This window comes from Eleginops maclovinus, chromosome 13 (assembly GCF_036324505.1).
Source record: "Eleginops maclovinus isolate JMC-PN-2008 ecotype Puerto Natales chromosome 13, JC_Emac_rtc_rv5, whole genome shotgun sequence".
In the NCBI taxonomy this organism is placed as follows: Eukaryota; Metazoa; Chordata; class Actinopteri; order Perciformes; family Eleginopidae; genus Eleginops; species Eleginops maclovinus.
The window spans coordinates 22,676,581-22,694,301 of NC_086361.1; the positions used below are offsets into that span (position 1 = coordinate 22,676,581).

Genomic DNA, 17,721 nt, shown 5'->3' on the forward strand with positions numbered 1-17,721 from the left:
TCAACATTTCAGGATCAAAAATACACAACCAATAATATAATTCTGAATAAACTCCCAGCACTAAACAAGATGCTCCCTGATAAACAAACCTGACTGAGAACAAACCCCACGGCGGAGGTCAGAGGTCGCAGCACGGCTGGCTCTGTGCACTGATTGGTCGGTGGAATGAGCCGCAGGCGTTACACCTGCGGCTCAAAGAGAAACTGATCCGTCCTGCTGACCGGACGCTGTGTGAAACAGTCAGAGAGGAAACTCCTGTGTCACATTAATGAAAAGTAAACTGACTCAACAGCCTCTGGCAACTAGTCTCTGAGTACAGTAGGAGAATAAGTAATCAGACGCTTTACCTAAATAGAAATACTACTGCTTGGATGCTTAAAGGACTAGGGTATTGGTTCAGCATTGCATCATAAAACACATTCAGATAAAATACAGACGTGTTTTTAATGCTATGGTTTTATTTCTTTAACTTCTTTTATCGTTTTGAGAGTTTATTTCATTGCATTTTGTAAATGTATTCAACATTATGACATTTATTCTATTCTAGTTCTTCAGTTTATGTCTCTTGTTTAACACTTTAAAGTGCATTTGATTCGCTTAAAAAGTGTTGTATAAATAAGATGTGATTCATTATCAGGGATTTTTATATGTGGAGAGAAACTAAAAAAGTATAGCACAAAAAAAAAAGACATTTACCAAAATGAATTACACATGAGTAAAGTAAGTAGTATTAAATGTAGATACTCAGGTAAAGTACAGTGTACTAAAATAAATAGATAAATATATGTTTATTTTATTATATACTGTACTTTATATTTATGAATAAGAATAAACAAATAATTGAATAAATAATAATAATATTAGTAATAATGAATAATAATGTGTAGTTTCAATAATAATTAAAAAAATAATAATAATATTTCATAAAAATAAAATAAATAATAAGTATTATTATATCTATAACATTTCAAAAATAAATACAAATAAAAACATGATAATAAAAATCTAATAAATAATAACAATAATAATAATAAATACAAATAATAATAATAATAATAATAATAATAATAATAATAATAATAATAATAATAATAATAATAACAATAATATTGGATAGCATGAATAATTCAGAAATGCACTTGAATGCAAAATATCAGTTTCAGGGGATATTTTGTTCTATATTTTGGGATGTAGTAGCCATTACCTACTATATGTCTAGTCATCTGTTATCCTAACCTGCAGATGTGAGACCCTTTGAGCGTGCATGTGTGTGACATCCACCTCCTGTCCACGTGGAGGCGCCGCAGCCCCGCATTCCCGCGTGCCACTTGCTCGCTTGACACTGCAAAAAACCAACACAGAAAGTCTCAGAGCCGTTACAGGCAAAAAGGAGAGGGGGGGGGGGGGGGCTCTGTGTTTTTTGAAAGCTGGAGCTGCAGATCAGATGCTCCCTGTGCGGGCTGAGGAGGAGCAGCGCGTGGAGCCGAGCGCGTAACTTCTCTGCAAACACCAACAAAAACACCCACACCAACAACACTGCTGCTGCTGCTGGACTTTCTCTCGGATTTTTCTTCTTGTGACAAATGGACTTTATCACCAACATGTACGCAGCAGCTGTGCTACTGATGCTGGCCGTCAGGATCTCCGCAGACAGCATGGAGGGACCAACAGGTAAGAAATGTTTGCACGCGCACCTGCGGAAAGTTGGCTCTCATGGTTTAAAACTTGCTCTTCCTACACAGTCAGGATTGCATTCTTGTTTTGCTGTATAACTTCTGAAGTTGTCCCGTAGTGTGTGATGAGGCTTTTTTTTTTTATCAGACCGAGGTTGCTGCAGCTTTCAGCGGTTTGAACTTTCTCCTTTGTGCTTACATCCAGCGGATTGCATGACATTTGCAACAGCATGCAACCTGCAAGAGTGAAAATAACAGCATCATTTCATTACAGAATCAATATCAGTTATTACCATGCATTCCCTCTCAAGATTTAACATAAAGTGGATTAATTATTAGCTAAATCTGGCATAAATGACCTCTGAATGTGTGTTTATGCACGGTCATTGTTGGGTAGAGACTCACAGTAACCCTCCCGTTTCTCTCCATCAGCTTAATTTACTGTCATGTTTCCATTGTTCAGGCTTCAGTAGGTGACAACATACTCTCCTCCAAAAGCCTGGGAATGTAAATCCCAGTGATTAAGTCTCCCCTCATTGGGTTTCATTTATTGCTGATGTGCTGTAAAATGGGGCTGCTAAATTGCCTGCATGTTAATGGTATTGATGGAACATGCGTAATTATGTTGCTGATGCAGGAGATGATTTGCTTGACTGGTTCAATTTGTAGAAAAGAAGAGGAAAGACTAATCAGGTTTTAAAGGCAGTACAGTGGACATGAATTAGTTGAACACAGATGGAGTTTTAAATGGAACCTGAGGCTGAATTGCTCCTCTGTCTGGCGGGTTAACATTCAAATGGTTTAGGATTTCAAGGCCTCCTCTGATCTTGGCTTTTGAGGAACGTGGTGGTTGAAAGGCCTCCCCCGATCTCCAGTGAAAAGTGACAGTTGGTTCATCTCGAGAATGCTTTGCAAACTCGTGTGATTTATAAATACTCCTGGGTATCCGTTACCAAAAACCAGCTGCTGGACCAGACCCAGCCACTCCCCCGCTCTGCAGGATCCAGTCGGTTCTGCAGGCAGGATTTTTTTTGAAAATTGTGACAAGCCAACTGTTTTACGAGATTAGACAGAACAACAGGGAAGTCTCTGCAACCAGCTGGCATGCATTCAGCTCCTGGGTTGGGAGTGAAATCTGCTGCGAGAGGAACGGACACTCGTGGGAAATGTGGAGGAAGTAATTGGTCTCTTCTAATTACGTCTTTTTGGATTTGTTCCTCAAAGCTGTTTGGACTGAAATGAAGATCATAGTATTTTCAAAGTACAGACAGTTCTTCTCACGTTCCTAATCTCCTTTGGGAAGTCGTTGATCTGATCTTTCCTGGACTCAGTTTTTGATTTAACGACAATTTGTATTCTTGGTTTGGCTGCTTTGGTTTCAATGATGGATATTCGTGTACTGGGTGTTTAGGAGAGCAAGAAGGTCATTTAATTCAACCTGCAGCCACTTATATATTCATTAAAGTCAAAGGCCTTTACAAGTGATGATAATTCCATTATCTGTAGATTGTTTTTTCAATTCATCGATGGATCTTTGTCCTCTAAAATGTCAAAGGGTTAAGAAAAATGCCTGAAGCCAAAGATGACCTATGCAAATGACCAGCAGTCAAACACCCAGGTATATTACATTTAAAGCAGAATGAGGAACCCAGAACATATTCACATTTCAGATCTAGAAACAGAGATTTATGACGTCCAATAGTTTCTTTCCAATTGACAACTGACCAATCCTTAGGCCTCAACTTGATCCACACAGGGGCTTCAATGGAAACCGATGGATCTTAGTTTGGTGATTCTAAATTTAAGCAGAGTAATCCCAACAGAAGAGGGGAGTATATCAGTCTGTTAGCAAAGTTGCATGATGTAGAGCAGAGAATAGCTCATAAAATAGTAACTTAACCCCATATGCTGCGTTGCTGAGTGTTGCATCACTTCATGTACGTCAAGTGAGAAAAGAATGTGATAAAATTCAGATTTCTCGAACTTTTCACACTCTACAGGATGCCACTGACACATTTTGCATGGTGCTTTAAGAGAGGAAGCAGCTCGAGGTTTAAAGCTTTAAAGACTGAGCCTGGCAGGTTTTTTTGTGACAAAATTGAAGACTCCCTTTTGGGGCTGCCAACAAGTTGTGTTGTGCAGCTTTTATGCTAAAAAAAGGAGATGCTTTGCTCCCCTCAGTTTGCCTTTCTGTGGTATTCAGGCTCCAGTATTCACTCCACGCTCTCTTACCTCAGGTGTGTACGTTCACCTGCAGAACCAGTGATTGTTGAGGGTGAAACCTGCCGTGTCGTAAGGTAATTTAGTGTTTGAATGAAAACCACGTGGGCGAATCCCCAGCGTTTACACGCAGCTGTGAGATTGGAGGTTAAAGCTTGAAAAGACCACTCTGAAATGGGCGCTGACACGAGAAGGTGGGCTATCACGGACTGCTGGTCGGATGTAGAAAGGGTCTTCGGTGTGTAGCGGCGTGGATCCGAACCCGGTGTTAAATCCGGCAGAAAATAGCCCGACACACACAAAGCTCTCCCGGGGCTGTAAACGGAGAAAATGGAGCGTACGTTTGCATAAAAGGCTATGATGAAACGTGGTTGTTCAGGAGGAAATAACACCAGATTCCTTAATGGAACAATTGCGTAACGGCTGTTCAAGACAATGAGTACACGCTGTAATTGTAGTTTGTGATAATGAGATGGCAAAAGGAACAAGGGGGGGTTCTACTGAGAAAGAGGAAACAGAATATCTATCAATGAAACTCCACATCTTCTCCCAGACAGTTGAAACTCCCCGGAGCTGTGGGGCTGAACTCAGAAGCAACAGATTGAGCAATCATGCTTTAATTGTCTTTTTGGCCGAGTGAAAAATGGACGCAATTAAACTGGAAATGGATAAAAATGACCAATTTAAGATGACTAAGTACAGCGCGAGTTTCCCACCTCCTCTCTCTGATGCAGCATTCATGGTTTACATATTTTAAACAGTCTTCATGAGGCTGCTTCTCCTCAGATAAAATGGAAGGGGAAAAAATGCGTGGATCAGCGAGAGCCGGATGAAGTCAATCAGGAACTTTCCCTTCCCTACGTCGCACCACTTTGATGGCTTTTGAGAAATTTTAATTGCCTCTGCTTCTGCTGTTAGCCACAATTTGTTCATCCCTCCGGAAGTTTTATTTGGCAGCGTGGCCAAAGCAAAACTTGTAAAGGTGTTCGACGAAATTACAGTTCTTACTTTTTAATCATCACAACTGAAAGCTCCCACGGGAAGTTTGTGAGTCCTGCGAAGAGCTGAGAGACTTGGCAAACTTCTCTGCCTTTTTTTATACATGTACAACTGCAGCGTGATTACATCTGCTTATCTGGAAATACGTTCCTCTTATCGTCGAGGCTGCTGTTGTGCAACCCAAGTCAATTTTCTCCTCGGGAGTTAAGTTGGTGGAAATATGCAACTTGGCGTCCAACACTCCCTTTTGTGCCGGTCTAAGCTGGATTCCCGCTCCGTTTATCTGTCCAGGTTGTGTATCTTCAGCTGTAAACAGTATTTGGCTATAACCTATTATGTGTTGCAGTAATGTGGTTACCGTTTTATCGGTAGGAAGCAGTATTTTGGAATAAGATTTCAGATTTACCATCAGGGGACTGATTGGTGCATGGCAGAAGAGCTAGCTTTACGCAGGACGGGGAATTCTGCAGCTTTGACCTGATAACAAATTGACAAAAAATATGGAAAAGCAGCCCATTGGTTTTGAAGTCAGGAATTTGTGTAGGAGTGTGGATATCTGCCACTTACTAACTAACACTCTTTTTACTAACTGTTGGCAGAATGGCTGAAAGTCCATCATCGCTGCCAAAAAACCCAATAGGAATGCCCTTAAATAGGCTAATTTAGTCTGTTTGAATGAGTTATTGACCAGGTAGTGGTGGGGCATAATGTGTATGAACATGGTCGATATAACTGAAGGTGTTTCTCATTTTTCCCACCACAAAAATAGGCCGAGCCAAATGGCTCCTGATGCCAAAGTTGTCTAACAACCACTTGTTTTCTTAGCTTGCATGCTAACATTAGCCCTTTTTTAACCCCTGAAAGCTGACTAGACCAAAAGTATGGAAAATGCTGCCCATATAATTTGTAATTCCAGGTCAGGAATCTTCCAAGTGTTGATTATATGCAAGCTGGTAGAACAGAAGTATCTAACTTTTGGCAAAACGGCTGCAAATCCACCATCGCTGGCAATAAAATACCATATAAATGCCCTTAAATTAAGCTGATTTGTCTCTTTAAAGGAGTTATTGCAGAGCTAGTAGTGGGGGAAACATGCATGAACACTTAAGTTGGAAACTGAAGGTTTTGCTCTTTTTTCCCACCACCGAAATGCAGTGTTGACCTCCAAATATGAGAAGTATGGCTCCTGATGCCACAGTTGCCTTACAATGTTGGGTTTCATTAGCTTGCATGCTAATGCTAACCACTGGTAAACCCCACTCAGAAACAGCTGATGTGTTTATAGCTAAAGGGTGTGAGTAAACTCGATATTAACTGATACCTAAAACTCAGTTCTTCTTACTAAGAAAGCTGGATCTATGAAGCCTTTCTGCCTGTTTTTTATACATATTACTACAGGAAATGGGATGTCTGAATGCACCTTGGGCAGAGTTTGACTGGTAGTCCTGTGCATGCTCGCCCTTTGTCTGCACCGTACCTTTAGCTTTATGTAACGCTATAAATCTCCCCGCTGTGGAACGAATAAAGGACTTGTGATTCTGATATTTCTTGAGGAAATAGCTCAGCAGGAAAACCACAAGTTGCTCATAAATCCCGAGGACAGAGAGAGCATCCTCACTCATAATGGCAATATGTTGATGGCTTTAATAAACCAGTTCTGCTGATAACTGGGGCCCTTCTCCTCCCATGTGTTTTCACTGGAGCTGATGGAGCTGCCTCATATCCCTGGCCCGGACCCACGAGGCGTCTCAGTGGGAGCATCCAGGAGCAGCTTCGCCTCTCCAGGTGTTGATGCAATGTGTTGAGATTTTCGCCACCCATCAACAACAAATCATTACAGAGCAGATGGAGCGGTGCCAGCCGGCTGCCTGTCAAGCTGATTGCTAAACATGTTTAGACAATAAAGTTAATTTGCTCCTTTTTTTTGTCCTCGTTGAACGCTGAATTCAATTTGGACGAGTTAAAGCGAGCCGCTGGGTTTGTGATTGCTCCTTTTCCCCCCTCACTGACTCATTTCATTCCAGTTTGATTTCAACAAGCTACGTAATGATTTGCTAGATGAAACGCTTCATGAAATCCGCGCAATAGATGATGAATGCGCGTTGCATCGGATGCTTGAGAATCAGCTGCTGGTTGAATTTGGATTCAGGAATTTGCCTTCTGTTGCAGGTATGCAGAGTGCTGCTAATTCCTGATTATACATTCTCACAGGGCAGAGCGGCTGCCAGGAAACTCCAGCCAGGGATTTTTAAAGCATCCAGACTGCTGCAGATGACACTCAGACATCGCCGTGCTTTTTAGCTGATTTCTGAAATGCTCCAAGTGCCTCAAATGCCTCTCTGAACTCCTCTAAACCCCCCCCCCCCCCACACTCTCCTCCAATATAAAAGCTGCCACAGATCATGTCTCAAAGACTCCATAGAGCATTTAAGAGGGGTTGTTTTCAAAGCAGGAATCTTACCCGACAACAATATTTGTCTGAAAATTTCACGACGCATCATGGCAGCAAACTGTCGCCTAATTCCTGGAGAAAGGACTTCTCCTGCAACGCTTACCTCTTCAAATCTGAACCTCAAATTCACCTTCAAACACTTTAGCACCGCTGGGTGACAGTCGGAAGTGACAGGTCTTGCATTGCAGGTGTTTTATTGAGTGTTTTTTGAGTCAAATCACTGAGGCTTTCCTGGTTATAAGAAAGTGAGTTTGCATACTGAATGTGCAAAATGTGTCTTTTTAGGCACACATAAAAACCAACAAGTGACAGATTGTGGTGCAAGAAAAACCGTCTGTTTTATATTCACCCTAGTGATTACAGGTTTTAATTGCAAGTCATTTTAACCAATTGTGTCAAAAGTCAGAAAATTAACTAAAAGTAGGAATGGAAAAACAGACGGAAATGGATTAATAGTGAAACGCGATGTTGGATTGTATCTTGGCAATTAAATTCTTGCAAAATAAGCACTTTATAGACTTATCTTAGGCCTGGACCCTCACTCACCGGCTCTTATAATGGGAGGACTTGCTTGAAGTGAATATATCTGACCTTTGCTTGTTGTTCTCAGTTTGATTCTCTGTGTTTTTAGAACGTAAGTCGCTTCGGAGAAACGCGTCGACCAAACGAAATGTAATGTATTAAAGAATCCAAAAACAAAGTACAGGTTTGTGACTGAAGTATGAAGATAAATGCCCGGATGGAGTAAAACAAAATCACTGAAGGAGTTTAATTATACCCTTTCTTGTTCGTTTCAAGGATTTTAAATGTAGTTGTTGGTCACCAGAAATCTGGGTCGGGATAACTTTACATGGATGCTGTCCAATGTCAATCAATAGGGGGTGCGTGCATAGCAATCTCTGTAGTTTGCCTACGTAGTGTATACACACTTCCCTGGTGAGACCTGAAATACTCTTCAAATATTTAGCAAAGTATAGATCCAGAAATGTAATCAGAAAGCATTATAATGGCCAAACTGTCCTACAAAGTAAAAACAATTTGAGGCTTTTTTGTGAAACTATACGTCCTGCCTTGTGGACCTGGGTTGGAAGTCTAGGGTTCCCAATCCAACATCCCAGCTTTGCATGAAATGTAGATGAACCTAAATCCATGTGTGATTTCTTTTTTTTTGTCGACCTTCCACAGAATCAGACCAAAAGAGAATTTGTAAGTTTTGATTCAGGGATACGTAAAGTTGGGAGAAGGTGACAACCAAACCACATGATGAAGATCAGGTTCAGGTAGAAATCCCATCCAAACCCACTGGAACACAACATGAACAATGAAAGATAAAGAGACAATGGGAAGGAAGAAGCTGGAATGCAACATCGAGCTACAGATGGTCTTGACTGTAGATGAGATTTACAGAACAGAACATGACGAGGATACAGGAAATCAATGCACTTAGTGCAGGAATTGTACTGTGACAATTTCACACCATTGTATGAACTCTGTTCTGGTAATGACGCAGAGAGAGACGCATTAACTCCAAAGTATTTCCAGGTATTGAATCTCAAGACAAATGCTTCTGTTCGTACAGCATTGTAAAACATTCACTTCTGCTCTTCTATATTTAATGCCGTTGAAGCCCTAAATAAATACGACTCTGAAATACCTTCTGAAATAAATGCTAATCAATCAATCAATCAATCAATCAATCAATCAATCAATCAATCAATCAATCAATCAATCAATGTGTGTTTGAATTTACATTTAAATATGTGTTTATTGCCTCATTTATTTCACACGCACATGTATTTATTTATTTAATTTAGGCTTAAATGATATTCCATACTTGTAATCGCTTAAACATCTTCTCATAATTAAATAAATATATATAATAATTAAATTTATATATAAATAAATTCTGAAGTAAATAAATGAGGCGATAAATATAAATATGAATGTTTTACTGAAATAAATAAGTGTGTATTTAAAATGACCTTTATATTTATTTATTGCCTCATTTATTCATTTCATAATTTATTTCAGACGCATTTCTTTATTTCTATATGTATGTATTGATGTAATTTGGGCTTAAACTGCATTCCATACTTGTAGTCACATAACATTCAAAAGGTACCGAACAGCTTTCTCATAGCAAGCAGACAAAGCTGTTTGAGAGAAAGTGGCTTTAGCAATTCAGAACCACTTTATCAGAATTAAATCCCTGGAATGCACTCAGCGCCACATATTGATGAAAGATAACGGTGTGTTTGAGGAGGATTTCTCTTTTCAAGGATAATTCAGCCCGTGGTTTTTACTCTCAGCACAAAGACTCTGCAGGATTAATGGGCTGATAATGTTCAGTCCTGCTGCTGCTTATCGGAGGAAGGAGTACTCAGGTCTGGAGTAAAAGTAGAAGTACTCAGGTCTGGAGTAAAAGTAGAAGTACTCAGATCTGGAGTAAAAGTAGAAGTACTCAGGTCTTGTACTTGAGTAAAGTAGAAGTACTCAGATCTGGAGTAAAAGTAGAAGTACTCAGATCTTGTACTTGAGTAAAGTAGAAGTACTCAGATCTTGTTCTTGAGTAAAGTAGAAGTACTCAGATCTTGTACTTGAGTAAAGTAGAAGTACTCAGATCTTGTTCTTGAGTAAAGTAGAAGTACTCAGGTCTTGTACTTGAGTAAAGTAGAAGTACTCAGGTCTTGTACTTGAGTAAAGTAGAAGTACCAGAGTGTAGGAATACTCTGTCACAGTGAAAGTATTCTAAATGTTCCTCCAGTGAAAGTAGAAAGTACTCTCCTCTAAATGTACTTAAAGCAGCGACAGTAAAAGTAGTCATTGTCTGATTGGTCCATTTCAGAATAATATCTCTGATATGTTTTATAATGATTGATCATTAAAGTGTTCTCAGAGCTGGTAAAGGTGCAGCTAGTTTGAATGGCTTTGTATACTGCAGGGTAGCTGCTGGATTTACTCCAGGTGAACTAAAGTCTGATTTAAGGGAGATTATATTTACCATCATTAATCCAAATCTGCCTAGCAACTGAAGGTGTTAAATACATGTATTGGAGTAAAAGTACACCATTTACCTCTGAAATCTAGTGGAGTAGGAGTACACAGTAGTTTTTGAGTAAATTTACTTCCCACCACTGCTGTCAGGACGGATGACGGGTTGACCTGATGTGTGGAAACAGTCGGTTATCGAGGAAGCGTGAGAGGAGCGAGCGGCACCTTCAGCAGACTGGGGTCGCAGTTCGTCCTGGGGATGATTTTGTGGCGTCGCTCCAGATTGAGATGACATCTGAGGGCCAAACTGCGGGATTGGCATTCCTCTCGCTTCCCTTCCTCTCTGCTGGTGAAGTAGCTGCGCGATGCCAAAAGCCATTTAGTTTCAGCTCTGCTACCTCCTCCGTGTGTTATCTCCCGGAGTCTTCCTCCTTTTTCAGGTTGCCTTGTTTAGTCCCCTGTGTCATTACCGTCGAAGACCACAGCGCCAGATAACCCTCAAGTTAGATTAACTGCCAAACTACGAACTTCTGATATCTTTCATTTTCAAGTTGCTGTGGAAGAAGAAGAAGAAGTGGTAGAGAGCAAGACCCGGGATGTGCAGGTCCCAGGGAAGCGGTAGATATTACTCTTTTTAAAAAGTCGTCCGTTTAAAGTTATCAAACCTGTGGGCCTCCGAGCGTCCCCGCGGCGCACCAGAGATATTAAAAGTTGTGAAGAAAAGTCCAATTAATAAATATATAAAGTGGCATGTCTCCCAAAGGATTGAACAAGGGCACTGCGTCAAGGTTAGCGGTGACCCCCCCCCCCCCCCCACCAACTGTGCACAGCAGGGGAGGTTATGCAGCATGAGCAGCAACACCTGTGTTTCTGATGTCACTGCGGGACGTCTTCATCAACAGGAAGGAAATTTGGATTAGAGCCAGTGTTGCTGCCCCCATCTTACTTTGTGAAGTGTCAGAGCTCCAGAGTGCAAGCGGAGTTATAAACCGGGGGGGAGTTGATGAGTTATACCCCCTTTCCCCCCCTCCGTCATCCATCTGCATGTACTCTAGAGATGTATAGATCTCGCTGTGCGACCATTTTCAGGAAGCGACGCTGTTCAAAAATCATCATGAAGAGGGGTTTAAATGCAGATGCTTCAGTATTGATATTTGGATATTGTAGGGTTCATTATTGATGCTTATAGATACATCTTCAGGATATTTTTCACAACTAATCATCTGTAATGTGGCTACAACACAATAGGTAAAAGCCATATAATAGAAGAGATAGAAAACTCTTTAGAGACGTACATTTATTTACTGTAAGACAACATTTAAAGGGGCCCTATTCCGCTCATTTTCAGGGTTATATGTGTCTTTTTGTGCCCTTACTGTGACCTATTCCCATGTTTAAATCTACATAACATACTGCAGGAAAAGGAAACTCCAAAAGACTTAATAAAGCTTCTTTAAAGGAACCTAACATCTTAACATATCTCCGTCCTTCTCTATCTCTCGAATACCAATACCTAATCTCTTGACACTGATGCCTATTGTTGCTCTATCGTGTCTCCCGGTATCACAAGGTAACACGCAGTATGTGAACAAACACTTCACCTGAATCATACATGCACCTTTCACATGCACCACTTCCCACTGAGATTGGAAATAAAGGTGCCACTTTGCACCACAATGTGTGAGATAAAGGCTGATTTTCAACTGGATAAATGTGAAGGAAAGGGGAATTAATAAACCCTTCAGAGAGGAATTCAGACCTCAGCCTTGCAGGTTCATCTGTCCTTCCTCTGCTTTTCTTCACACATTTCTCCACTTTCTGCATCCTCTCTCGACTCCTCGTGTGGAGGTTGTTACCTTGGCAATAATTCAGGCGATGGCGGTATTTTGGCACCTCTAAGTTGCGCTGACACCTGGGCCGGGCATCTGCTGTGTTTCCTTTCCAAAAGGTGTCAGTGGCGAGCGCCCCTCCTCAGCCTCTGAACTCAGGCCGATAAACGCAAAGGATTACATTCATGAGCGAGGAGCCGGCGGATCACGGCCTGCATAGGAATGAGCTGCCTTTTGCATTCACAGAGGAACGTGTTGCCAAGGATGATTGGAGGCATATACCTCATTCTGTTTTATGAGATGTATCGCCGCCGGTGCCCTGGGCGCGATGCTGTGGTTTTTATAAGCTTGCCGTTACGGGAGGCCTTGAATCATTGATTCAATAAGCCAGACCCCCAAGTGCAGACTCCCAGACTGAGGAGGAGGAGGAGGGAAAAGAAGCTGAGGAGTGAAGTTAAGGGAGTTTGAGAGGAGTCTTTAGGGTACAGGAGGAGGGATATTGATCCGGGGAAACGGCATGGAATCAGCTGGGTGGCGGTCGAATTGTCAGTTTTGCTTAGGAGGATTACTAACTGGGTGAAATGACCAGGAAGTAGCTCAGTGGCAGCCATGATAAGAGCTGTTTTGAGTCTCTAGATGATAGGAAAGGAGCTTCAATAGTTTTTTATCTCCTTTTAGCTTAAATAAAATGGACTTTCCTTTACGAAAGCGACCCACGATTTTGGACTGTGTTTACTGCCTGTTTACCGAGTGGTTTCCCGAGTGGTTTCCCAGTCCTTGGCAGTATCTTTTCCTGAATCCTAATGAACCCTGCTTCACTTCTTTCCTTAAACCCATGACGTTTTCCCCTCAGGTTAAAGAATAGTGTTTAGGAAAAGACAGAGGACCTATTTCTTTGTCAATTCAACCTCTCATCCTCCCCTCCCCGTATCTCACAGTCAAAGTGAGTCTGTGGGATCAAGTGTCTCCAGATTGACCATGGAACATGTGCTACTACCCCCCAGATCCACACCCCCGATCCACACCCTTTAATCTCAGCATCAATGGAGCGTGAGCAGATGGCGGGGGTCAGCGCGCCCACACACAATAATAACAATAACAATAGGGCATGAGCGGATGATGATGGTAACCCAGACACGGGGTGACCTGGACAGACTTTAGAAACAGATCCACTTTGTTTGCACACGGCTGCTGTTGACATATGTTGTCTGTGGGTTGGTTTAAAACCAGCCTCCTGAACGTTGACCCAGAAAAAGATGCGTTCAAAAGGCAGGACTGGTATTTCGTGCAGAGGAGCCCTGATGGTGTTGCTGCATTATGAATCTAAAGGAAACTTCCAGCCACAGGAGGTGCAGTCGGATGTGTTTTAGGATGGACAGAGCTGATGAAAGTCTGCTTGTAGACTGGTGCCGGGATTACGTCTTTTTGAAGGCTGCGCAAGGGTTCCGTCGATTGCAAAAAATAATCTCTGTGGCAGACACACGTTTATAGTACTTACACGTTTTATTCAGCAGTATAATCTCCACGTATTAACACCAATTTGTGAAGTAAAAAGCTAATGTTGGGCTATAAAGGAACTACAGCACGGTCACATGACTTCACGTCACCACCGCTAAGCTAAAGGAGGCTAATGTTGGGCTATAAAGGAACTACAGCACGGTCACATGACTTCACGTCACCACCGCTAAGCTAAAGGAGGCTAATGTTGGGCTATAAAGGAACTACAGCATGGTCACATGACTTCACGTCACCACCGCTAAGCTAAAGGCGGCTAATGTTGGGCTATAAAGGAACTACAGCACGGTCACATGACTTCACGTCACCACCCCTAAGCTAAAGGAGGCTAATGTTGAGCTATAAAGGAACTACAGCACGGTCACATGACTTCACGTCACCACCGCTAAGATAAAGGCGGCTAATGTTGGGCTATAAAGGAACTACAGCACGGTCACATGACTTCACGTCACCACCGCTAAGATAAAGGCGGCTAATGTTGGGCTATAAAGGAACTACAGCACGGTCACATGACTTCACGTCACCACCGCTAAGCTAAAGGCGGCTAATGTTGGGCGTCAGGACGTTTAGTCGTCTTATTTAGACACTTGTTAGCAACAAATTGTTGAACTTGCTTCAGCTTGTGTTAACCACAGACCTTATTTAAGGCTAACAACCAAAAACACATTCAGAAAACCATTGACTTCAAGATAAGGGAACAGGAAGTGGTAAAATGTATTTTTAGGGTTTTAGGACTAAGGCTGCACCATGTTTTTACTTTTCAATCAAACATTTTGGGATTAGTCATGCCAGAATTATTGCCTAGAGTAATTACAATTAATTTCTAAGTTTGATTCTCACTTAAACACCAATTAGGAATAAATCATGGTTTAGCCACTGTGGATTTTCTTGGAAAGATGCAACATTTTAATGCCAAAACTATTCCCACAGCAATACATTTTGAGCTTTATGCCAAACACCAACTCATGTAGGCTCATTAACAGTCTTCATCAGAGCATGATGACTATCAGACGGGGTGTTTCATTAGAGTGGTTCAGGCCGTCGCTCACACGGTGACGTGGACGTGTTGACAGGACGGTAGCACGTGTTTTTAATAAAAGGAGAATATCTGCAAGCTGTTGTTTTTATGAAAGTGAGGAGGCGGGATTACACTTCGACTCGACTGTATTTATATTCCACTCTGAAAGCTGCACAGTTTGTCTGAAGTACTTCACAGAGTACAGAGAAGAGAGTAAAACCAAGAATTAAAATAGACTAAATAAATATGTAAATCACATTTTGAAGAGACGCTTTCCATCCACTCACCGTTGGCTATTTCTCTTCTGTTTTTATCATAATAACATCAAAATATAACAGACATGCAACAATATGAAAATGAATGAGCTGATTATTTTTGCCGTGGTGATTTAATTCCACAAAATAACGATGATTATCTAAAACGGAAATGCTTAAAAGTCTAAAAACTGCCCAAAAACTTACATTTGTTGGTAGAAACACATATTTTTGTGCATCACAAATAGGACTTTCCTATATATATTCGCTCATTTCTTCTTGCCATTAGTGTATGTTGCATTTGAAAGGGTACTCCGCTGATTTAACATATGGCAGTAGGAAAAGGAAGCTGAAAATCAACACATTCGAAGCAGAAAATCCATTTTTTGTATCCCCCACATTTATCTAAACTGTCAAAACCTGCCACCTACATTACCCACAATGCAACTAGAGTGAGTTCCCTTGACTGTACAGATTAGGGTGTGAAATAGCGACTTGCTTTAGAGTTATTCTCCTTGAGTTGGATAAAAACTTCTGCAGGTTTTCATGTCCTGCAGGCAGTTATTCAGGTCTGCTAATGTATGGGGGTTAGGGGGCCATAAAGGAAGGTAAAGCTGGGAGTTGTCAGCGTAACTGCAAAATAAATATTGTACTTATGGATAATGTGTGCGCTTAAGGGAACATTTAAATGTAAAGAGGCTGGGACAGAGTATGACACCTCAGGGGACTTTGCTTCAGCCTTTTGTGCGAAAAACCCCCTGACTCAGCGCCGAAGAGGAAGGTCATTTTTCACCTTTTTAGATATGCAAATGTGTCGCCTGACATCCGGATTTGATGCTGCTTCCGTTTATATCAAATCATCTGCTGAACAACTTGGTAACTTTTCAGTATGTGCACAAGAGGGGGTGGGGTTGCATTGGCCCCTTTTTTAGAGAGGAATGCATACATGGAACAATGAGTGACATGTTTGTCATTGTCACTCCGGAGGGACGGTTTGCACATAAATTGCTTCAGCCTGGATGTGTGCGGCCACGCCCACACGCTTCTGTACTCCCAGACATTATGATTATATGCACACTAAAGTAGGCTATGTATTGTTGTCAATCCCCCCCACCCCCCACCTCCAGTCTAAACCCCCTGCTTCTGTCGCCTACTTTCTGCCAGACCGGAAGACCTGTTGTTGGGAAGAGCTGTCAATCACAGAGAGGGGGAGGGAGGGAGGGAGGGAGGGGGAGGGATGGAGGGGTCCTCAATTGGGAAAAAGTGTTTTTCTGAAGTAGTAAATCTTTATGGTAATGGAGCCATCTTAATATTTCAGGCTGCTTGTGTGTGTGTGTGTGTGTGTGTGTGTGTGTGTGTGTGTGTGTGTGTGTGTGTGTGTGTGTGTGTGTGTGTGTGTGTGTGTGTGTGTGTGTGTGTGTGTGTGTGTGTGTGTGTGTGTGTGTGTGTGTGTGTGTGTGTGTGTGTGTGTGTGTGTGTGTGTGTGTGTGTGTGTGTGTGTGTGTGTGTGTGTGTGTGTGTGTGTGTGTGTGTGTGTGTGTGTGTGTGTGTGTGTGTGTGTGTGTTTATAGACTCTTTAGCATTGCTCTGGTTCCCTCCATATAGGCCAGTCGGATTTCTCCATTGGATTTTGGGAAACTACAAAGGTTTATGATGCTTGAATGTTTTGTTCTGTAGGATAATCTCCACATATTAACACCACGTTTTGATTCTTGAAATAAAAACCTGACATGGTTTAAGGAGGCTAATGTTGGGCTATAAAGGAACTACAGCACGGTCACATGACTTCACGTCACCACCGCTAAGCTAAAGGCGGCTAATGTTGGGCTATAAAGGAACTACAGCACGGTCACATGACTTCACGTCACCACCGCTAAGCTAAAGGCGGCTAATGTTGGGCTATAAAGGAACTACAGCATGGTCACATGACTTCACGTCACCACCGCTAAGCTAAAGGAGGCTAATGTTGGGCTATAAAGGAACTACAGCACGGTCACATGACTTCAAGTCACCACCGCTAAGCTAAAGGAGGCTAATGTTGGGCTATAAAGGAACTACAGCACGGTCACATGACTTCACGTCACCACCGCTAAGCTAAAGGCGGCTAATGTTGGGTGGATGGTATTTAGTTGTCTCATTAAGACACTTGTCAGCAACCACCATTTTTTTTATTCACCAGTGGTTTATTTACTGGCGTATCTTACGTCGTAGAACAAAAGATCTCTTCAGCTTGTGTTAACCACAGATCTTATTTCAGTCTAACAGCCAAAAACACACTCAGAAACCATTGACTTCCAGGTGAGGGAACAGTAAGTGCTAAAATACTAACTAATTTGATGGTTTTAGGACTAATTCCTGCACCAATCTATACGAGTCCATTAAGGGAGCAATTCATAATTGTGCAGATTTGGACACAGCTCTTTTTTGTTTAAATGAAAGGGTGTAGTAACGAGCTCCAACATGAGTGTAATCCTCCTTTCCTCTACGCGTGGGGGATCATATTTGACCTTATGTGATGTCCGTGTTTAATTAAGAATCCGCTTGAAAGGGATTACAGTACCAGCATAAGTAGAGCCACTAACAAGAGGTTTAGTGGGGCCGGTTGGTCGGGCACAGTATGAGGGCGGGTGGGGTTAAAAACATCGGCCACCATGTGAGAGAAAATGTTTGTTCTTTGCAGGCATGAATGACTTGTTTTGGGTTGGTTCGCAGTAAATCCCGAGCTAAGCACTCAGCTGCCTAATTAAGTTGATTTGCCTGTGCTTAATTG

At 41.8% G+C, this 17,721-nt stretch overlaps 1 protein-coding gene across 1 annotated transcript in view; it reads left to right on the forward strand.

Annotated features, from left to right (window-relative positions):
• Positions 1–1,462: 1,462 nt before the first annotated feature.
• Positions 1,463–17,721, forward strand: part of ptprua (protein tyrosine phosphatase receptor type Ua) — a 187,213-nt gene continuing 170,954 nt past the window's right edge. The window contains 1 exon segment of the mRNA XM_063899996.1: positions 1,463–1,671. Within this exon segment, the coding sequence (XP_063756066.1) occupies positions 1,584–1,671 (88 nt within the window). The 5' untranslated portion in view covers positions 1,463–1,583.